Source organism: Cygnus atratus, chromosome 3 (genome assembly GCF_013377495.2).
Source record: "Cygnus atratus isolate AKBS03 ecotype Queensland, Australia chromosome 3, CAtr_DNAZoo_HiC_assembly, whole genome shotgun sequence".
In the NCBI taxonomy this organism is placed as follows: Eukaryota; Metazoa; Chordata; class Aves; order Anseriformes; family Anatidae; genus Cygnus; species Cygnus atratus.
In genome coordinates this window covers 93,912,160-93,936,605 of record NC_066364.1, presented here as the reverse complement: position 1 = coordinate 93,936,605, position 24,446 = coordinate 93,912,160, and the positions used below count along the sequence as shown (strand labels likewise).

Genomic DNA, 24,446 nt, shown 5'->3' with positions numbered 1-24,446 from the left:
TATGACTAATTCTGTTCAATATTTCATTTTTATTTTATCTGGCACTTACTGTGTGTGCTTATCTTGACATTTGAAGCTCTTTCAAAAAATTGTTAATTAGTTATGTTCCAGCAAACATTTTGAACTTTGTAACATCTTTAAAATTCAGGGAAAAAAAAAAAAGTTTTTCAAGTAAAATATGTGATCGTGACATAAAAATGAAAGGTCTGAGGATCTTGCATAGAAGTTTGGCAGCTGTATTTGCCTGGGGAGAATTAGTCTATGTTCATGTTAAAAAGACGACAACTGCCAGAAACACTACTCCCACCTTCAGTCATAAACTCTGTAACAACCATGAACTACCTATGCTTAATTCCATGGTCTTCAATATTAGGTATAACACACAGTAGACTAAAAGCTATTACTCTCTTTTTTAATAGATTTTTTTTGTTTGTTTGCATATACAGCGATATCTTTTTTTGGAACTTTATTACTAGTGAAGGAGTCATGAGCCTCCCAAACACTTCCATGCTTGCCTCTTATCACTTGCCTTAAAGCACGAGAGCCAAAAGCCTGCCTGCAGAGAAGATGCAGATCACTAAGAACTGAAACCATGAGAAGCCAAGGCAATTTCAATATGGCCTATATTTGAAAAGCTGTATTAGGAAGATTTAATTTCTGTCCACATTGACTAAACAGAACTCTTTTCTGTATCTTGGGTATGAAGCTGTTGGCAGATCTACGTGGAAAAAAAAAAAAAAAAAAGCAAAAACCACCACCAACAAAACCACCAAGAAATACTCTAAGGTCTCGGAAGCTAAACCCATGATAAAAGGGAGAGACAGATGAGTCAAAGCCTTAGAAGAAACTGGGACATCTCTGATACCTGTAAAATGGATGAAAGCAGCCATGACAGATTTACATTAAGATGAGGTTCATAATAGGCCTACTGCGCTTCAGGTCCCTTGAAAAACTTGTTATTCACTCACTTCACTGGGAAGAAAATTTCCAGCTCACAAACCGTGTCTTGGGAAAAACATGGCTGATGCAACCTTTACTGAAGAAGGGACAACAGCAATACTGACACGTTTTTCATTCTGGTCCAGCTTTTAAGCATTTACTACATTCTGAGTACACACATATGCATGTTTTGATTTTGAAATGAGGCTTTTTCAGGTTGGAACATGCCAAATGTTTGTTCTTGGCTTGCTCCATCGCTCTGGTGATGCTAGTGAATTCTCAGCCGTATGCGCCAGACGGACACAACAGGAAATCTGTTTTTCCAAAACCAAGAAATTTCAGCGTTGTTCAGACTGTAGCAGAAAGCTCAGTCTTCATGACAATCAGATTTTGATCTGCATAACAGATCTAGGAGCCAAAAATCACATGCAGGACATTTCAAATGATACACTGTGCAGTATTTAAAATGACCTGTTCATGCAAAACTTAAACAATGAGAACGGAAAGAGTACAAGATGTTTCTGGTTTAACGCAGATACCCAAATAAACTGGTGTTCTCGTAAACAACCTTTGAGGAAATCTGTCTCCAAACAAGAAAGTCACAGTGGTAGCAAGGGTGGGAGCTCTAGGCATCTGGAACGGCGTTCTTTTAGTTGTCCAAACCCCAAAAATTAGTTCACTTCCCTTCCAACCTGAATATTAATGGAAATAAATACATCATATGCTCACTCCAGATGATAAACTGTATCTGAGCTAGAGACTGGTAGGATTCTCTTATTTTGGGGTATGTCCACACAGAAATTTAGTATGGATCTCAAGACACTATATTGTACTTAGCAGTACTGTATAATTAGTAGTACTGTATTGGCACTACTAAGTGTATGTAGTGCTAGCAGGCTAGGGATGTCAGCACAGGGATCCACGCTGTCCTTGTTAAGGTAATGTTTTGTCTAGTTTAGGAGGTAGGCTGGTGTAACAACAGCACATCTGTGAAGTCAAACAGCTGGTACTAAAGACCTCGTGCTCATTGTGTAACATGTCCAGAAGCCTTAAAACACAATTTTCAGAAGTTCACCACATCATTTTTTGTTTTTCTTCGGATTCAGTTCATAGCCAGCCTGCCCCAGGAACCTCACTCAGCTCTGAAGTGTACTCTACATTTTCCAGCACTGCTTCAGGATGCTGTACTTGGGTGTTGACTTCCCAAGCGGCAATACACATCAGCTCACTGAGAACCACTGAGTTTCATTTCACCAACAGCCGGTATGAATATTTCAACATAGCTGACTGAAGAGAGGCCAAAGGCTGTCCTGAGGACTGAAGTCAGTTTGGGCTGCACTGAGTAACAGGTAAAAAAGGCAAGCACTGTCACAGGCTTCCCCTGCCAGGTAGAATGGGAGAAGACATCTGCAACCTTCAGAAGCACAGGCAGAAACTGAAAGGATCATTGCTTAGAAAGGCCCAGAGGTAACGAGTTTCTAACTTCACAAAGAAGAACAAAATAATGACAGAAGAAGCTGTTGTATCCCCACTAGATCATCACGAAATTCAACAGAAGATGTAAGGTGACTGAAACAAATGAAGTCAAAAATGCTGAAGTGATTGAAGATTTTAAAGGACCTACAGATTTTTTTTTTTAATTCCCCTAAGCTCCAGTGTAACAGTATTTTCAATTTGAAAAAAATATATATATACATATAAAGTATTCTATTATTTTCTTTTATTTTAATAGGTGTGGCTGAACTGCAGATACAAATTTGAAAGCACAGCCATTGGTTTCCAAACTATTAATTTTGACACATTCCAGCAGATTTCTGGATTAGACCCTGAAAACACCATGTTCCAAAACTAGCCAATTTCTTATCATTAAGGCTGAGCAAGTAGTTGGCAAAGGGGTTGTCAGACTTTGCAATATCATTTTCAGTTCTGGTATGAGAATATAAAATTAGAAAACACTTGAAGTTGCTTGCAGAAAGAAACCTTTTCTTAACTGCTTGAGTCAGGGAAATTTTTTTAAGATAAAAGGGTTAACAAAATTAAATACTCTTTTTAAATTCATGGGCTCGCGTTCCAACGCCTGCAAAGAGGCCCAGCTAAAGCAGTCACAGAATACTGTATCACTGGAGTAACAGTAAGCTATGTGTATTAAACAAGAAGCAGACTGGTAGGTGAATCAGGAAGCATACCCCTCACAAGATATTTCCTCTCTGTAAATGTAAATTTAAATCGCCATGTCCAGAAGTTTCCCGCACAGTATTGCGTTTTGGTCCAGCTGGCTTTGGAGCCTACAATAAGGCTGGGTCTGGTTTGATTTCTGTGCCACCTTTACCACCGACTGCACCTTAGACTTGTGCAACATGAAATTGACCCTAGACTCTCAAGAGGAGGAGCTCCACAAATATTATTTTTAAAGGTTTGATTCACCTTCTACAGTTGAGTCATGCTCAATTTAAGGTAGTCACTGGTTTGCTTACTTTGGACAGCAAATTTGACACAAAGCAAGCTGGCATTTATTGAAGAAATCAGCAGTATTTGGTCACAGACCTCCTGCGTACCCCGCTCCTGCACAGTTCCAACTGCATCAGGAACATATGGCTTAACTTCTCATACTCATTTTCTTTTCTATTACTGTTTATTTTAAAGAAGATCAGCATTAATGAATTACAGAGCCAATTACCTTCTCTTTCAAGGGAAACAAGGAAGAAAGAACATGGAGAGCTCACCCAGTTGGCCTCGATTCTGTCAGAACACTGGGAAAAGAGTTAAACTAAATTTATAGCCTCTTGCTCCTTTACTCACAAAGGTCTGAAGACCATCAAAATTTCTACATATAAATGAGGAAGGCCAAGACACATTTATGTAGAGCAAGTACCAAAGAATTTTGATGCACAAATTCTGCAGATTCCCATTCTCTTCTCAAAAGCCCCAACTTCCAGCGAGACTCAATCAGATGACTAAAAAAAAACAAATATTTGTCTCCTGGAACGTTCCTCTTTTTCCGAAAGAGCATCACCTCACTTAGGTATAAACAACAACAGTAACAATAATAATATCGCATTTGTTACATAAGTAAGACAGATACAAGTCACTGATTATGAAAATGAAGTTGGTGGTGTTAATAAACTAATACCAGTTTTCAGTTATTCTATACTCAGTGGAAATTCAGTATTTTCCAAAGAGGCAGAGCTCTTCGCTCATATTTTCTCCTCATACGGAAACAGATGTTGCATAACTACTAGCAGAACAAGAACTATAAACATACAGCGACTTATATTTACTAAACATTTAATGACATAAAAATCAAAGCATATTTGCTCAAACTCAAGCAAACAAACACTTGTAACAAATTTTGAACGCTACCTGCCAGATGATGCTTGTTAAACAAAAGCCCTGAACATCTCTCCTGTGAGTTAGTTACACATACCTTAGTGTAGTTAGCTAGTTATCCTAGGGACACCCAAAAAACACTTGTGGAAAAGCTCTGAGACAAGCTCTGCATTTTGCAGCTTCCAAGCTTTTCAGAGTGAGAATGATTTCAATTCTTCCAACCCATGCTGATTTATGAATATAAGCTAATCTCGTTTGTTAAACTTGAATTTAGTATTAAATAACTTTAAGGTAATATTAAGAACAAAAATTCAAATGCATATCATCCTAATAACATGTAATAGGTGCATCACCTTTGGTCACAGTGAAACAGTACTTAAGTGCACAGGGTATCAGCATTATTTTTTTTTTCAGAGTAAAGTACAGTGTTTATTTGACTTCAGCTATTTCTAATCTATGCACTCAAATTGGTTACTTTCAGCCCCAATATTTAAAAATTGATGATGCGATTTGGCTCATGAATCAAGCTAATGTAGAACTCCAGTCAAAATTACACAACTTACAAAGCTGCCTACAAATCCCTGTATTTTGTCCAAAAAGTTCACAACACACTCATAAGTGTCTGGGTAAAGAAACCAGTGCCGGCAAGACTACAAGGGCAGCTCTTCTGAACGCCAATTCACTGCTGCCTTAAGTACAAGACAACACCCATCCTTATGACTTGGGTGACTGTTTTCACATTGGTTTTCAAAGCAAACGATTAATTAAATGAACTGCCTACTCCTTATCTGGTCTTTAATGAAAAAGTCACTGTTGCTGGAATGCTGTATGTTTCTAGAGCATTTGGAAAGGCTGAAAAAAACTAAAATTCCTGGAGAACACTCCTTCATGGCATTAAGCTTTTCAATAGTGTTTTAGGAAAAGCCTCTTGTTTAAAGAAAAAAAGAAAACCTGCAATAGCTAAACACTATGCTGTTCTTCTGTTTAAGTAAAGTATTATTGTCTAAAAAAATACTCTAACATCAACTAAGTTTATTATTTCAGCTGGCAAAAAAAAATCAGGTTGCTGCTGCTGAATTTAAGCCCCAAATTCTACTTTCTTGCCACCAGTATTAGGTAGAGTTTTTGCTTCAAACAGACAAATCAAATTGGTTTCATAAGCACCATATTCTAATAAATACACAGGATACTTTAAAAGCCTTTGCACAAATTCTTGTATTTCTGAACTTCAGAAATTTCTCTGGTAAGTCGACATTTTGCATACAATGGGGACTGGAATTCCATCTTTAGCCATGGTACCTGAGGGAAGAATTCTCACTGAGGTCCAACATGTCCTCATGTCAGCTGGTATTTATGGACAGCATCTATGCAGCTTCCTATTTTGTGATGCATCTTCCTATTTTGTGTTTCACAACCTTTGTCTTCCAGAAACTCATCTTTTCAGCCTGGCAAACTGGTAAGTAAATTTGAGGTTTACAGTATATCTTCTCTCCCTATTAATTTCCAGCTCACTGCTTCCTGAAGAATGGCAAATCTCTGCCAAGTATTTTCCTTCTTTCCATGGCCTTATTCTTCTTTTGTGTAGCCTGCAATTTGCTCCACAAATATACGATTTCATTTGAAGTGATTCACTCTGCTACAACTTTTCACTAGTAGACACTTACGCACTCTCCAATACAGTGCATGATGTTCAGTTATGTTGTTGGGAATATTTTTGTAGGACTTAAATTAGGAAGGGGTACTTGACCATTTAAGACTGACATGAAAACAAAAAAAAATCCCAGCCATCTCCCTCCCCAATTTGGGAAGACCTAGATTAGAATCATCAGCTAAAAATCTTCTAAATGCACCACGAAGTGCATCTCCTGTGATGTTTGAATCTTGATGAAGTCAACTCAACCTAATCCTTAGGTGGTAGCCCATAGGGAGTTTTATCCTTACAGTGTTGCTGATGAAGCAGGCCAACCTGGCCTTGTACTGACCACTGAGAGAGATGTGGAAAATAAGCATTTGTCACTCATGGACACCACAAAGCTTATGGAAATCACGCCTACACATATAACAAGTAGCTGATTAAAAGATAAATCTCCTAATGTTTTGGTTATTAGCTTTTCAACTCTGCACTAGTCTGAAGACTGTTTTTTGGGGGGGTATATTTCCCTAGAAGGCAACCTTCATATTTTAATCTATTTTCTCTTGGAGCCCATGCCACATAGCACTGAAACAACAATGACAAAAGATGCATGGCCTTCCTCTGATCTTCTTGAGGAGACATTAATAATAGATTTAATTATTAAACTTTGGCCATAACATTTTTAACCATGTAATACAAAACCAGCACATCAGTGAACATCACGGCCAATAGACCTAAATGTTAATGGAAAGCATTTAAAAAAAGTACAGCAAAAAAACGAAGCCTACACTACCAAGTAATCCTTGCTGAGTTCCTGGAAGTGCAGGAACACCCACACAGAAATACAAACATCGAGTAACAGGGCATCTGATTGCCTATTTGTGCTGTTGATATCTTCTTGAAGTAATTACCATGCGAAAAGCCCCCCTGACTTGCTATAGGACCTTCTAAGTCACTATAAGAGTGACTTGCTGTAAGATCAGCTCATCCTGGATTATAGCAGACATTTTCTCCCAAGGGAAAGTTGCTGGTCTGGTCATTTAGTTGTCCTCCCACCCCCAAAGCCAGACGAGTATGTTGCTGTAATGTCAGTTTCCCTGGTAAGGGTAGAGAATTTACACAAGGTTTTTGTTCGTTGTTGGTGGTGGTGGGTTTTTTTGGTTGTATTTTTTCCTTTCATTGTGATATCACCAAGAACCTCCTGAGCTTCAGCTATTGAAAAAATAAACTAAAAAAACTGTGCTCTGGTTGTCCTTGGTGAGTGATGCTGGAAGGGTGTGGGGTTTTTGTTGTTGTTGTTTTTAAAGCATACCAGATGGATAAAATAATCCTGTTTTCTTTTTTGTTCTCTTAATGAGAACCACCTGCGATCCTTTAGCAGCCTCCTAAAAATCTGAGAGGTCAAACAAATCCCATGTGCAAATTTAATGAATTTTACCTAATTAATATCATGGATGATTTTGGCCTATGAAGAGGCAAGCTACTAAAACTCTGGTTTATTTATTGGAAATCATTTTCAGACACGAGTGAGGATTTATGCCCTAAACCTATAACTGTAACGTTTTGTGCCTACTCTGGACATTGGTGGAGAGAGCACATCTTCAGTAACGTTCTTCAGTTCTTAATACTCCCTGAGTTTGCATATTTAAGCTAGGAGTGTACTTGGGAACAGGAGTCAAAGAACATTTTATCTTATGCAAAGTACATCTTCAACTCGGGTCTGAAGTTAAAACATGTCTATACTGATATCCAAAGCAAATGTTCCAAACCAAGCAATCATCAACTGAATAAATAAGCAAGTTGTAGCTGTGTTAAGGATACTGGTGAAAGAGTGCAGCGCAGAAACTTGCCTTAGTCTGCTAAAAGCACGTAAGGTCTAAATGGAAGCCTCCAAGAATACATTTATAAAGAACGACGTAACTGTTATGACTGTGCTCTCAAAAGAAGTAATATAAAAGACACTAAATTAGGCTCATGGCTCAGTAAGTGGAGATTAATAAATTACCACTGCACACCTGATGTGCAGCAACTGCTCATACTGGTATGCTTAGCTTCCAGCTGGAACAGGACAAAAATCATTCTCCCTCGATGTTTCACTTGTGTAAGAGTGCACACAAGAATTACTGCTCCAGCCCAGCTGACAGAAAGCAACCTCTTGATTTAAAACCTTGTAAAAAGATTTCCATAGAGGCAGGCTCAGTCATTAGAACTATTTTCAAATTTGAACGCAGCTGTATAATGCATATAGACCACAGATCAAAGATAACTTACTTCTGAAAGTATAGATTTTAAAGACAGATACAGAGGAGTGGAAAAGTTAGAAAACAGGAAGGTGACAAAGACAGGCATGGCTTCTGAAGGACAAGAAGGTTTGTCCTTCAAAAAAGGACAGAGGAAGAGACAACGAGTCTATCTGAAGAATTGGTCAACTCTGCCAAGGAGTTCTTGCTTCTTGCCTTCTTGCTGTTTTGAAAAGTTTATATAGCCCTTCCCAGATCCCAAATAACATCCTCCTTCCAAATGGGCTATTGCAAACCTGCTCACAGTCCACGGTCACTTTGCATCTACACCTAGATGTGCCTGCATACCCCCCTGGAAACTCTTCGTGCTGCTACCATTAGTGCACAAAACACTTGCCTTGTCCACTGCTCTGTCTGCTCATTAGAAATGACCTGCTGTCTGGCCAAAGAGGCAACAAGAAGAATAAAGACATACTTGGGTTGCACTTCTTGAGCCACTAAGTCCTGAAACCATAGTGAAGCCACAAGCACAAACACCCTTCGCAGGAAATCCCTCCTAAGACCAATTCCCTGCCTGCTGTTGTTCACACAACCCTGCCAAAAGCGGGTGGGAAAGGGGACAGCAGAGGCTTGGTGGAACGCCACAGCCATCAGCTTGGTAAGTTAATGTACTCTGTAGCATCATAAAATGCACGTGGGATTTCCCTCATTCAAAGCACGTCTAGCTGGACCATCCTGGAGTCAGCGTGGAGAAAGCTGAGCAGCCAGTACCTCAGCTGGCAGCGAACCCGGGTCTGAGCTCCAGCTTTAATCTCTTTTGCATGTGCCCGTTAAGTGAGTTTGAACCTTGTGCTCCTCCATCAGAGCCCGGTATTTTTGACAGCCTCATCCAGGACGCAGAGGGCTCAGAGCAGCTCAACAGAGCAGGGGGCACTCAGGTTACAAAGCTGGGTGGGTGCACACACGGCAGGCAAGCCGTGCCAGACCAACTAGTGACTCTTTGCAAAATGCAAAGCCTGGTGGGTTTAGACAGGTCTACTCCATGCTAGTTAGTTTCAGGAAAGCAGCCCTAAAAGTAAACTTTCCCAGTGCAGACAAGCTCTCAGCTAGGAAACGGCACATGACTAGAGGTTAGCAGAATATATTATTTGACGTCTGGCAGAACCTCAAAGTCTTTCTCCCCCTCCTGTGGTCTCCATTAAGAATGTGGGGAGGTGGGGGGGGGGAACCAGACTGAAAGCACTGTGGAAGACAGCATCCTACAGCAAAGCTGTGCAATGCCATTTCACAATTTTTCCAGTACCAATATTTTGCCATGCCAAAGGCTACAAGTGAAACAAGACAGGTATTTCCGGGACTTCTGTGCAGCAAATCACCAGTTCCAAAGGCTGCTCTTTCAGCTCTCTGTATTTATGAAACAGAAGGCACCTCGAGTTCGCCTTGGAACTCCTTGGTATGCAGTTGAGCTTTTTTTTTTTCTTTTTAAAAAAAAAATCAAGTTTTTATTTTTAAGTCACATGAAAGAGCTTTGAAACCTTTCAAGGGCTGATTATTTTTTGAAGCTTTCAGTCTACTTTCCGCCACTTCATTCCATCACCTCAGTCCTCAAACAAGACGTATTTCATGCACTTCGGAACATTCGTTCTTCTCAAACACCCCGCATCTCTCATCTCTGCAGAAAAATACAACCAATACCCGAGGTGGGGGGAGCAATAACATTACTGAACCACTTTAAACTCTTTAGACCAACAAACAAACCCATTTCTAAAGCAAAATAAAGAATGCCAAATGAAGTTAAACCTGTAAATGAAGTTTCAAGCTTCACCTCAAGAAGCAGATGGAAGACAGGGCTCACTCACCCAAACACCAAAAATAGAAATACTGCTTTTCGATACTCAGAGTAGTTCATATTTAAAAGATATGCGCAAAACAATGAAAGTGAAAAAAAGGTTTTTCTTTTGTTCTTCTGTTTGTTCTTCTTTTCTGTTTGTTCTTCTGATATTCTAATATACGCTACAAAAGGAAAAAAGCAGCCATGTGCCATTAACATTGTAAGTCTGCCTTAACAGACAGACAACACCAGTGGAAGAAAAATTACTATATTTTCAAAATTCTGTTTGGGGAAACTGGGCCTTTTTTTAATTCTCTAAAGCAAAATCTGATGGGGGCAAAGGGAAGGGAAGAGACTAGTATGTTATCAGGGAATAATGCAATAGTTTCTCAAGCTATTTTATACCACTGATCACAATGTGAATTAGGTTCTTGTCCTGAAAAGGTAAAACAACCCAATAAACCAAAACCCACCGACCCCCAGTTCAGCAGACAGATGAAGGATCATTGCTTTCCAAGTGTCATAGTCCTAGCGTATTCAGACACTTCTTATATGGAGTAGCTTCCAAACCTTGATTATTCTTGCCATGCTCCCCCCCAGTTCTCCAGCACTGTTTTGAGATGAAAAGACCAGAAGTGGCACATTCCCGCTGCAGCTGCACACTGGTGTATAACATGCTTTGCTTTGTTCTCCTTCTTTTCTTTACCATCAATTTTCAGTTTCCTGTTTCAGTCTGCCTCTGAGCACTGAACTAGTATTTTTATGGAACAAAACACATTTATCACTCCAAAGTCATCTCAGACCACCATCATACCACACGCAAAGTTAGACAGATACCATCACTTTTTCCATGCAACTTTCATCCGTCTTGTTATCATCGTGATACTCAATCTCCTAAGACTACAGCTCCCTACAGCTGGCTCTTACTTTTGCTACATTAAATAATCACCAAATAGAAGATATTTTGGCACTTCACTATTCACTGCTTCTTCCAGGTCACTGATGACTTATGCGTGACAGATCCTAACAAACCCCTATTGGTCCCACCATGCAAATTCAACATTTTACTCCTACCTTTCGTTTCCTCTTATAACCAATAATCTGACTATTCAAAGATCTGCGCCTTTATCTCTCAACTGCTTAATCTCTTTAACAGCCTTTGGTAAAGGATCTTGTCCGGTGCATTTTGGAAATCAAAGCAGATCAATCAGATCATCTTTATTTATATGTTTGTTAACTCCCCCAAACAACTCTAACAGGTTAGCGAGGACTAGCTTTATAAAAAACACACTGACACTGTGCAATACGCACAGTTGTATGCAAAGCGACCTCCCAAAGCTCCTTCAAAACAAAACAACAAAACAAGCCCACCGTCCTTCATCACAGAGCCGTTCTGTTCAGCTCCACAGAGCCAAGTACCAGTGGTAAAGCTGCACACTGAAATGGACACGGAGGGAGAGGGCAGGTACTAACGGAGCCCCTCACCTCCAGTCCTTCTCCCCCCAAGCTAGCCCAAAATCCTGTATGGAAAATTGCTAGAAGAGTCAGAAGAGAAAACTTTCACTTCTTTTCATCTGTATTTTAAATTTATAGCAAATCCAAATCCCGCTGAATTCCTTGAGATCTTACAGAAGGTGGATGTTGGCCTCTTCCTACTTCCGATCTGTGGGATCCATCGCACTTAAATACATCAGCACAGAGAAGCACACGAGGCTGAGACACAAGTCAAACAGTGTACTAGGATACTCACTTGACAGTCCAAGAAAAATAAGCGATTATTATCGTTATTGCTATTCTTAATGTTCCTCTTGTTGTAAATAAAGTTATTAACATTACTGAGTTTGACTGAGTAACATTACCAAACGTTACGATGAATGTTACGATGTCACTTCTATTGCCCTCCTTCAAAATGACTCTGACATAGCTAGAATACTGTCATGACAACTATCAAGCAAAACAACAGAAAGGTGAAAACATCAGCCTCATCTCTCACTTGCTGTAAATCAATTTCCCTTCAGTGCAGCTATAATTACATTCTACCTGAATTCTCAGACAGATCTATGGCATTTATTTTCTGAAATTTCCCTGGACATGCATCTTGGGACAATCATCCTTGAAATATAATTCTCAATTTTTTGTTTTTAAGTTATTATTTGCATCTTGCAGTAGTCATAGTAGCCATGACTAATCTGACGGAAGCTGCCTGGTTCCCTAACCAAAACTACCAGGAAATACCCTGTATTCAATATCTCTTTTTTCCTTTTTTTTTTTTTTTTTTTTTTTTTTAAATCACACCACAGTGAACATGTTTATCTTGAGCACAAACTTAAAATACAAGCAAATTTTTTTTTCAGCTTTATTATTTATTGTAGTCTTAAGGTGAAAACACATTTGGAAGCAAATTTGGCTACCAAATATTTCATGGATATTTGCTTGCCTTTTTAAGAGAAAGAAAGGGAGAAAGGGGGAGAAGGAGAAACCAGAAAGCACATCCTTGGCTCAGTGTGTCTAAGGACATACAACTGTATGGACTTAGAGAGAATGATCAAGTACATTAGAAATTTGCAAAAAGTGCTTCTGTTTGGTAAAAAAAAAACAAAACACCACCACCAACACCTTAATGTAGTGTTGCAAATCTATATGCTTGTAACATATAATTTGGGAATTCTGGCAGAAAGACTAATATATATATATATATACACGTGTGTGTGTAGCATTAACTGTGTAATTAAGAATGTATAAATATGAACATGAGGATACAACAAACTGGCAACACAAAAACAGAGGTTTAATATTACAACATGCAACTATGTTTTTTTTCATAGAAAATAGATAGAGAAAGTATATCTATCTGGGCAAATACTGATTCCACATACCACAACCTCAGAGAGAGATTGAAAGCATTTCCTTTCTCAGGATACTACAAAAAAGTTAGTACTAATATGACAAGTACCTTAAAAAGGTGAGTTATGAAAAACGACTTTGAAAACATAGAACTTTTAAAAGCAGTATCTTGCAGCATGAAGTTCCACAGCTGAACTAAAATTACATGAAAATCTTCATTATTTTATTTCAAATCTGCCACCTTGCACTGGAAGGAGTGCTAACCATCTGTTTCCCTTTCCATGTGACTCATAGCATGAAAAATGGTTTCCATGTCATCCCTCAGTTGTCCCTTTTCCAGGCTAAAAAAATGTATCTCAGCATATTTAGTCATTCTCCATCTAGAAACCATTCTGTAGTCATCACCAGTCATTTTACTGCTCCTCATTTCTACTGTACCTTCTCTTGGAGTTACACAGTATTTAAATAAACACAGGCTACTAGATAAACTAAGTCAGAACGTGTGTTCTCTGTTTGTTCTCCATTCCTTTTATAACAGTTGACCGCCCTCTCTTCCTGGGCTCTGCTGAGAATCAAGGCAACTTTTTTTTCCATAGTACAAGGTCAAGATCTTTTTCTGAAGTGGTAAAAATCTGCTCAGAGTTGACCACATTTGCCCAAGTAAAGTTCAGACTGCTTTATTCATGTGCATCATTTCACAATTACTTACACCAAGTTTTACCTGCTATTTCGTCATTCTCACTCCCACTCAGAAGACATTTCTATCTCTTGAAGATCAACTATATCTTGATTCCCTCAATTCAGTTATCATTGGCAGTGAAATGCTAGTCACCTCCCTTCTCCAAATCACTTAGATTTTGCTTTTGATGATCACAAAGCAACATGAGCTTCTATCAGAGATTCTCACTGGACTTTACTGGTGACGTCCCTCCACTGTGCAAACTGAACTGGGGAATACTTTACCCACTTATCTATGCAAGAACTTGTGCTCCCCTTCCATAACAATTGCTTCCTTTAAAGTTTTTGATGAGGAATGTTCAAAAGCAATTGCTAAGATCAAGTACATTTCCAACGAAAAAAAAAAAAAAAAGAAAAAAGCATGTTTCTTGACTGCAGTGTGGACTGCAGTCCATCTGAAGATCTGAAGATGGCCTTCTTTTACAGAAACCTAAGGATAATGTTTCCAGAGCTGTCTTGGATTGTTTGTGGCCAGCTAAGTACTTTTGGCAGTTTCTGCAAATGCTGTAACATTTTCCTACCTATCTTTTTGTAAAGGCCAAGTCAGAGAACATAGCATAATATATGCATAGTGCATTTTTCTTAGCCCAGAAGCAACATTCATCCTTTCCTTAAAAGGGTTGCAACTGTAGACATTCTCATTCATGACGTTTTTGTTTGTTTCTGTTTTACATGACTGGACTATAATATTTAGCTGAAAATGAACTAAAAGAAGACTGAAAGACAAGAAAATACGCTTGCAAAGAATACATGTTGTTTCATCCCTTAATATTTGGGGAAAAAAAAAGTCTGGATTAAAAAAACAGCATCTAAATTTTACACAATTCTTAGAGAAATAAATAAACCCAGCTTTCCAAAATAAAATAAATCAGCCCAACCCTTAATATATTAGCAACCTATATATACAAATATATATGCATATATCTTGTGCTTTATCTTACCTTTTAGCCAACCACAGTTTGGTTCCTATACAGGAAATGATGTCACCCAGTCCCTGCTGAAAGTCTGAATTAACAAACTGTTTTGATTCCAAGTATGACTGCAGCAAGTGAAAAACCTGAATAAAAATAAATAAATAAATAAATCAGTTTCTAGCCACTGCTTTTCCTCCAAATAGCTCAGATGAAAACCACCTGCAAAATGAACAACTGTTATTCAGGCAAAAACATGCATTCATCTGGCATAAGAACAGATGGAATCCCTAAATTGCCGATTCTTCAAAATTCCCTTTTCACAGCAAGTAAGCAACACTACACAGAAAGCGCAGGAAGATGCTAACTAATATCCATGGAGCGAACAGAGCACAGCCTGCTGAACACCACCGCTACTGGCCCTCGCCAACCTGAGCATCCCTCAGCTTTCCACCTTTTCTTGGTGCCATCTGCTCGCTGGTGCCAGCGGAAGCAGCCATGGAGCACGTCAGCAGCCTGCCGGAGGGAACGGGGCTGTTTGCACTGCACAAGTGCAACCAAAGAGACAGGCAAGGGTAGAGAGCTGCAGCAAAGGCAAATGCCACATAAGCCAACAATGCTGCTGAGAGGACCTTCTGCTGAATTACAGCATAAATGCATGAGTATGTGTTAGCCATAGGAGTCTGCTAGAATTAGTCAAGGAAACTGTGCAAGAAGTCTGTTTCATTTGCTGAAGTAATTGGTGCCGTGAGTCCTGACTACCCTATTCATGGCACGAGAACTTCTGCATTATAAAACCAGAAGACAGATTCCCACAGGAAAATAAATATAGCTGAATCTTTACTCAGTGCGTATCAAATATCTATGGCTGCCAAACCCAATCCAAACTTAAAATTTAGGCATTCAGGGACCTGAAGCCCAGAGACTCTACATAGGCTCTTTAAAGCATGCAGCACCTCGTAGTCTACACCCTGAGCAAAGAGCTTTTTGGAGGCAGAAGAATTAGCATATATAACTGCTCCAAAGCATTGACAGCAAAGTATCTTCATTCCTGTCCTTGAGATCCTTCATTCAGGGCTCCGGGCAAGCACAGCAGGCAGATGGGTTCACAGGGGAGGAGGAGGCTCGCACCATTTTCTTCCCAAGGACGAAGCTGGCTGAACTCCCTGCACGGGGCTGTGGAAGTCACTGTGCTACCTCCTCCAGAGCTTCTCGTAAAAGCCCGCTAGGCAAATCCTAGCCCTCATGAAGGAAAATATTCACGATACCAAAATAGAAAGCATAACCTGTAGCCTGGTCAACAAAGCAAGTAATTCCTGTTCTTTGAGACCTTCCTGTGCTATTTAAAAACAAGTTCTCCAAGCTCTTTAAAATACAGGTAAAATGGAGTTTAAAAAAAAAAAAGCGTATGTTCATCTGGATGTATAGTCATCTAGGTCACAAGCATGAAGAGGAAATGTCGGATAGCAGCTGAAAGCTGATACCAGCTGCAGAGCGGAGATGAGCTCTTGAGGCCAGCCCCGGCAGGACTCACCCTCTGCACAGGAAGGACAGCGTGTGACACTCTCCTCAGACACAAGCCACAACATCTACATCATCCTACTCTGCTTTTACCTTTCCCGTTCGCATGTGAGTGAATGGTCAACACCCATCCCCATTGAAAAACATGGAGATAGATGGGGCGGGACTGCAGCCTCATGGGAATGACCTTGTTCAAGTTAAGGAGTTTTGTGCACAGGTAGCTTGGAAGCTGGAATTAGAGGAGCAGGGTGCTAACTCTCCCTCTTCCTTTACTTCAGCCTCCAAAATCTGAAGTTCTGTTTACCTGCCCAGGTTAAACACATAGATAGACATGACAGAGTTTCTATATAAGCTGAAAAATTATGTCCTCCATTGATTACTTATTGCAACCAGTGACGTGCAGAATTTATGAGACTTTAGAGATGTTACAGATTACTTCTAAAAATGCACATACGAGCATTTTATATGAAAACACTTGTGAGAGTATGAGCACTTCATACTTACAAAGTAGTGATTTTATAGCTAACTGATCAAGCAGGGGCCTGTGCTTCGCTCTGGGAAGAAGAAAGCCTTTATATCCAGATTTTTACATCTTAGATCTTGGTCTCCCACATTCCAGCTGTCACTTGCTCCCAGGGTTATTTTTTGTTGTTTGTTTGCTTGTTTTGGAAACACGAGTACTGCCGCATAGCATTAACTTGACACAATTTCATCTGGGCTATTTTTTGTGAAATTATTCAAGTGGAAGAACAGCTGCAGTAATTTCGAACAAGCACAGGAACAGCAGAGATGTCAAGAGACTATGTAATTCACACAAACATCGAGGTAGGGTCTAAGCATTCTTAGATGAAACAAATGCTTGACTGTCCTAATATCTTGAAACCAGCCAATAAAGCAGACTCCAAAACATTTGTATGGAAACTCTTCAAGTGTTTCGCATGCAATATCCAATCTCTTGAAGTAAGGTGTTCTTTTCCACTCCCACCCTTGACTTTTGCCCTCATGGTAAACAACTGCTCTCTGGACGCCATTCAGTTGGTCCAGATTTTTTCCTAGTGAGGCACTTACTGGACAGAGAGATCCAACTGGGGCCCCTCATGACAGGAACAATGAAACAAACTCTTCTCCCTGTGTTAACAGGTGTTCTGCATGCAAGAGACATCCTGGAACGACAGCGGTTTGGTTTTCTGTTCATTTTGTTTTTACACCTTCTGAACTGCTCTGTACTGAACACCATTTTGCTGAAAGACTACTTTTCTGATTTTCCCAATATCATTTTAGATTTTGCTCTTTTTCTACAAAGCACTTTGCAAAAGTATAAACCTGCAAATATTTGAGAGTTTCACAGGAGATCTCCACCTTGAATCCTACTCGTGAGCCTGCTCTCGCCTGTGCCGCTGTCTGCTTACTAAAACGGTTCACTATTATCTACTTGACATTAACCATTTTCATGAAAAACAATGTACAAAGTTGCCATGACTGCTAGTTTTTCTGTGCATTTGGTGGCTTGCCCTTGATCTCTGTTCAGTAATTGACACTACAGAAGACCAGGGAGGAAAGAGGGAAATACTGTGTATGTAGAGGCTCTTCTTACTGCCTTTTATATCCTAATTGAAGACCATTGGTGCCTTAACCGTTCTGATTTTATTCTTCTGCGCTTTTGTTCATTTCCAGGAACGAGAAGGGATTTACCTCTAAGCAATAATATAAAATCTGTTTCACAATTATGAAAGGGCTATCATATTTTTCCTAGAAGCTCAAATTAATTTAATCTCTTCAGCTTTGAAAACAGCTCCCAAAGTGCCTCCCTCCTCAATACACCGGAAATCGAAGTAGTTGATAGCTCAAGCAAAAGGTCTTGAAAGAGGGGGGAACTGTGTATATTAAACAGATCAAATTTGTGGATTTAAATTAGTCCACGTAGGAAACTCAGTACTGAAAATGCAACCAGAACTGCTCTGCAATTCACTTTCCAGACAGACCATACCCCTTCAGTATGTTATTATTCTAATGGTAAAAGTCAGAGGATGTCATGAGCCGTACTTAAGCAGCAGAATTAGAAGGTACAACTCATGTAAGAGTTTGATTCACTCAAAAAAAATGTTGGCATTCATCAAAGACAATGCGTAACTATTGTGGCTTACCCAGGTCTGACATCTGATATATGCAAAATACTGATTTTCTCATTGTTTCAATGCAAGCCCTCTATCATTTATTCACGAGACTTTAGAGACCTAGTAAGCTTTCCTCACAAAAGAATTATATTTTTTTTTGTCATTTTAGAATATCTCAACTAAATTTGAAATTGAAATCAGTGCTGGTATGTTTTATTCAGAGGCTTCCACAGTATTTAATGCAAACTAAAACTGGAGGTATCCAAACAGGCAATCTGTTAAAGGTAACTGCAGCAGTGCTCTACTTCCAACATGTGTGAAATGTTATTGTTTGGCTTTTAGTAATGCTGTAGTTTTGATGATCTGAGACTACAAGACAGCCAATGTCTGCATGGGAGGGTGGTAAGTTTTGTGAGACTGTTTGATACAGATAATAAAATAGACAAGCTTTCCAGCACATAGCTCTCTTTGGGCCCAAAATACTCAATTTAAAATGGGCTGCTAAATTCCTCACTTATACGTAAATGCAATTAGGTCCCAGTGTTTCTTTTGTACTGTCGGTGTTATTTTTTTTTCTTTTCTTACACTAAGACAATACATTATTTTTAAGGTAGTTTTACAAAAGATTTGCATCGTATGTAGAAAAAGGTTTATGAAGTCTTGCAGGATGACAGTTATCTTTATATCTGACATGAAGTAAACACCAAGAAAGCAGCCTCAATACGCTGGGAGTCTTGTTAAAAGGACCGAAGACAACACCCAAGGTATTGTCTGTAGTTCTCTGGAACCGTGCACTGAAGATGGCCAAGTCACTGGATGCTCACAATCCTTTTCCCCTGCTGAGCTGTTCAGGCTGTCAGGCTAATGCACTGGAAAGGCTCTACTGACTGCCTATTAACTTGGGCAAGAGTTGTTAAAACCGTGCAGGTCACGGGAAGCTCAGGTACTTTAGATTCAGAATGAGGAACGGTGCTCAGCCATCAGCCATCCTGACATTTGCTGGTCCATGGTGTTCTACCAGCACTGACACAGCAAGTGTTAACCTGCCTCAGGTAAAACCACTTTAGGTAACTGTGCTCCTTCGCAGCTCCAGAATGGGAGGACTTAGCGCAGACTTACATGGCAGAAGTACCAGGTGAGCTCAGGTGCAATGCTACATCCTAGCTGGCAAAACCCAAGGACCAGCACATCAATGAAGGCAAGTGGTGTTCTGCTCTCCAGCCATTTCCATTCACTCTTCAGCAGCTGCCAGTACCGTGTCTGCCTTCACAGAATCATGGAATGGCTCGACTGAGAAGGGACCTTAAAAGACCACCCAGTTCCAACCCCCCTGCCACGGGCAGGGAAGCCACCCACTAGATCAGGTTGTCCACAGCCTCATCCAACCTGGTCTTGAGCACCTCCAGGGATGGGGCATCCACAACCTAAATGGGACATCCACAACTGGAATGGGGTTAGTTTGTCAGTGGGACAAACAGATCTGAGATTGGCAATGCTTCATTCCCGTTCTTCACCTTTAGAAGCATCAAGGAAAAGGGAAGGAGTGGAGGAGGTTGGGGAAAGGAAGAGGGAGAAATGGAAGTGTGCAGCTTTGCTTCCCTGCTGGTCAATTGGCACACACATCCCTTCGTCTTATTCACACCCATCCCCCACCAAACAGCATGCTTCCAGAAGCAGCACAGAATCTTCTGTGTCACCCTGTCTTGACATCAGAAAGCTGAGTTTTCTTTGTGCCCAAGCAGACCTCAGACGTAACATCTGCTATTTTCCAAATATTCATGTTGGACCATCAAGGAAAAAAAATGCTGACTACTTTAAAGATATATATATACTTAAATGATTAGACATCAGTTAAGTCGAATACATAAATCATGAGAAGCAGGAAGAAACATTTTTCTCCCCCATACCAACTTTGATATGATATGATGTTGATCATACCTCTAGAAGCTGTCATATCAGCTCAAACTGCAGTATTCAAGCTGCAAAATACACTATCGTAATAATGAAGCAACGCAATGGTAGATGAAAGCTTGTACAAAGCAAACAAAAAAATTAATGCCTTTACATTTTTTTGATGTCAAGAATTCTCTTGCCTATCTAAAAGAGACACTGCAGAAAGAACACAAGTTTTTAATAGCCATAAAGTTACTCTACTGTGACAAACTTTCTAAGAGATTTTTTTAAAGGAGAAACTAAGGTTTTTGAAGTTTACAATAAACTTTTAATTTCAGATGTGAAATAGTGATTAGCGATACTTTGTGTGCAAGCACACATGTTCATACTCAAAAGAAAACACAGCCTCCAACATGTAGCTGCACAAAGTACCCTTTTTATATAACCAGATTTTCCAAAAACACTTTGAAGATTATATAATTGCACACTTCTCAGTGAAGTAGCGAAGTGAAACGTTTCTCCCCTTAAGCTGACCTGAAGCAATAAAAACTTCTGCATGCATGCCCTCAGCTATGTTAGTATGAAATTAAGTACACAGTACAAATACTCACATTCCTAACTGCACGACTGAAACAATGCTCTCAGTGTTCATCTCAGGGCTTCTTGTTAAAAAGCAAACTGACATCACCTTATACATTCTCTGCATAGATCATTTACCTCCCCCCCCCTTTTTTTTTAAATACATGAGAAAAATACAGATGTTTCACCAGCTGAAATAAAACACCGTGCAAAGATGAAGCTCGCAAGAATATTCCACTCACCAAGCTATGGAGGTTGAAGCAACATGGAAAGAGAAAAAAAAAAAAAAAAAGGTGTTTGCAAAATGGCAGCAGTAAAGAGATTATTGCACTAAGCCAAATGTGGTATTTTGGAATTGCTCCATCAAAAGCCTGAGTATTAACAGGCTAGTGAGAAAACCTCAAACAAGCTCTTTTATCCCCCCCTTTTTTGTTATTTAAAGGTGGATAAAATTTTATTCTTATTGCATGATAAATACAACTGCCAAGTTATCTCGGTATTCTGAAAACAAGACCCATTTTTTCATTTTTAATAAGACCACGTAGATAAAATCTGGCAAGCTGCTGTGACAGGTGAAGGCATTTTTGTTAGCATGATAAAAAGTTCAAAGTTACAATAATCATGTCTCCAGTGAAAAACAACCCCTAAAAATCCTTTTATTTATTAATTTTTAAAGATAAGAAGTGCAAAAAACAGTGTGATAATTACAATGGGACTATAAACCTCAACTACCTCCCCAGTTTTCCAGCAAGATACTTCTATAAATATAGATTTGAAAGTCTATAGCTATTTGGTTATCTTCTGGTGTATTCCTACTCTGCAAAAAAAAAATAAATTATACAAAATAAACGTAATATTTTATCACCAGCAAGTATGGCACGAACACAGTCCTTGCAGTGTATCCTACTCTCAGGAACAAAAGCAGCTACACAAGATGCAGGATAATAGCGTAAAAGTAGGGCCATATCAATGATTTTTAGGAATGCCTAGGTAACAATGGTGACGCTAAATGAACCAATTTTTCTGCATTCCTGAGGAATGGACTCAAATCTGAACAGTAGCTATGTGGTAACAACCATCCTTGAGACATCAAAATACACGCTGATGCTGCCAAAAACTCAGTCTGAGAAGTGGCAGAAAAATACGGCATGTACACCAAGCAATCACATATGCTCTGGATCTATGCATGAGAAGCAAATCTCATTTAATGTGTGCACAGATCACCGATGGGTCAGACTAAATGTACGGCTGAATCCTGCACGTGAGGTGGCCAGGTCTTTGGGGAGCCCACCCACATGAACGCGCTGTGCCAGACAGCGCTGGTGGCACCCCCTACGCCTCGTGCTCTGATAGCAGATGATTAGACCTCTGCCACACCAGCTGTAAATATTCTGAACTTATTTCCACATTTAAATGACAATTTATTCAAGAGGAGTTTCAAACATTTATCAGTTCTCTTGTAATACCCACACAAACGTAGCGTTTCAAAAGCTACCACTTAACTACCTTGCTCTCAGTCCTGCATCATTTATATATACCAATTATAAGCATTATCCCTTTGTTCCTACCACCTCTGTTCTTTGAAGTCTTTAATTTCATTCTGTTAATTTCATAACTGACAAATCAGATTATTTCTGCAAAATGTAACTTACATGACTGTCATATATGATTACTATATATGAATATGACTTGCTTCCTCAAATTTGTCTTTGTACGAATTAATAAACTCAATGTAAAATTACAGTATTTCCCTTTGCAAATATTTTTCTGAAAATGATCAATTTTTTTTTGCCACATTAAAGCAACAGCTGGTTCACAATTCGATTTTTCCACAATTTCAGCTTTGTTTTGTCAGCATGTTTCATCATCTAATTACAGTTTGGGTTTATTATTCATGAGAAAGTAGGGCTTGTAAATCCTTCCTCCACATATGTCCATCAAAATTCATCAAGCAGGTTTAAAAAAGAATCACCTTGTTTTAATTAAAACGCAGGAAAGCATGTTTAGATTGAATTAAGAAGTTGTAAAATAAGGTATGAAAGGGTGTGAAGTAATGAATAAAAATACAATAGTAGTTAACTCCATATAACTGAGCAAGAATAACACACCTGTTTAATAAACTGAAAATTATGAATGTGCCATAACTAATGAAATAACTAGCGTGCTATAACTCAAATCTTCTGTCTAAAACAAGCCAAAAATATGAAATTTCACAATCAAAGTTCTTACAATACCAGTTTTATTTGGAAGAAAAACCCAAACAAAAACTTATTTTAGTCAAAGGAGGATGAAACTGAGTCCTAGCTTAAAATCCATATGTTTAACTTAAACGCTGTATTAGGACAAAACAGAACAATAACAAGATTGTAGCCAGCTTATGTCATATTCACTAGCATTTTTAACTTGAACATCCTAGCTGAATTTCCTCTGAGAAGCACCCAGTTTGCCTGTTCACACAGAAACCTGGTAACAGGTGTCAGGTCTCTCTTTACAATTATTAGTACTTTTGACTTATTTATTACTATTTGGATGTAAGGTACTACAGAATCATTTAGGCTGGAAGAGACCCTTAAGATCATCAAGTCCAACCATCACCTAACACTGCTGAGCCCACCGCTAAACCCTGCCCCTACGCGCCACATCCCTGTGTCTCCTCAGCACTTCCAGGGATGGCAACTCCCCCGGGCAGCCCCTTCCAATGCCAAACACCCCTTCTGAGAAGAATTTCTTCCTGATACCTAACCTAAACCTTCCCTGGCGCAACTTGAGGCCGTTTCCTCACATCTTATCACTTCTCACTCGAGAAAAGATACTGATACCCACTTCACTTTCCTGTGAGAAAGGTGAGGTGTCCCCTCAGTCTACTTTTCTCCAGAGCAGACAACCCCAGCTCCCTCCGCCACTCCTCGTATGTTTTGTTTTCTACTCCCTTCACCATTTCTGTTGCTCTTCTCAGCACGCGCTCGATCAACTCAATCCTCCTTGTAGTGAGGGGCCCAAAACTGAACACAGTGCTCGAGGTGCCACATACAGGGGGACGGTCATGTCCCTAGGCCCCACTATTTCTGACATAAGCCAGGATGCCATTGGCCTTTCTTGGCCACCACTGCTGCTCATGTTCAGCTGCCTGTTGACCACCACCACAGGTCCCTTTCTGCCAGGCAGCTTTCCAGACACTCTTCCCCCAGCCTGTACACTGCATGAGGTTGTTGTGCCCCAAGAATGGCACCTGGCGCTCAGCCTTTTGAGTGCCATACAATCGGACACGGCCCATCCAGATCCCTCTGCAGAGCTTACCTGCCCTCAGGCAGATCAATACCAGATCATTCATCTTATAACTAAAGGTACATGCAGCGGGCAGAGAAGCCTAAGCAAAAGACCTACATTGCTGATGGATGAGAAAACAGAAAACCCCAAATAGCAGACAGTATTAAGAAAAGGCAAACCTGACTGATGAGTAAGAGTGTCACACACACATCCTCCTAACCAGTCAGCTTGACCAGAGATGAAAGAAGGTACTGTGTGGCATTTCCATTCTCTGCAAACATACCTATTATCTTCCCAGAAGCATGTAACAAAAACCTCCTAGAAGTCTAAAGAAATTAACACATAAGATTATATGTTGGAAGCAGTTAAAGACTGTGCCAAGCCTGGATTTTTGATCCAAAAAAAAAAAAACCCACAATAGGAAGGATACAATAAACTCTCCTCTTCCAAGTCTATAGCTTGCCATCATCAACACCTACCCATCATGGCCTTAATTCAGCTACTTTCAAGGATATAAAGCTTTCCCCCTCCTTCATAATTTTTTGGGGATTTTTTTTGGAGGGGTGGGAGTGTAACAGTCTGAAACAACTCCTAACAACTCCTTTCCAT

General features: G+C 39.7%; 1 protein-coding gene across 1 annotated transcript in view; it reads right to left on the bottom strand.

The window, feature by feature from the left end:
* Positions 1 to 24,446, bottom strand: part of THADA (THADA armadillo repeat containing) — a 166,635-nt gene that overhangs the window by 51,487 nt on the left and 90,702 nt on the right. Inside the window, exon 30 of the mRNA XM_035559176.2 lies at positions 14,494 to 14,609. Within this exon, the coding sequence (XP_035415069.1) occupies positions 14,494 to 14,609 (116 nt within the window). The remainder of the gene's footprint in view (positions 1 to 14,493; positions 14,610 to 24,446) is intronic.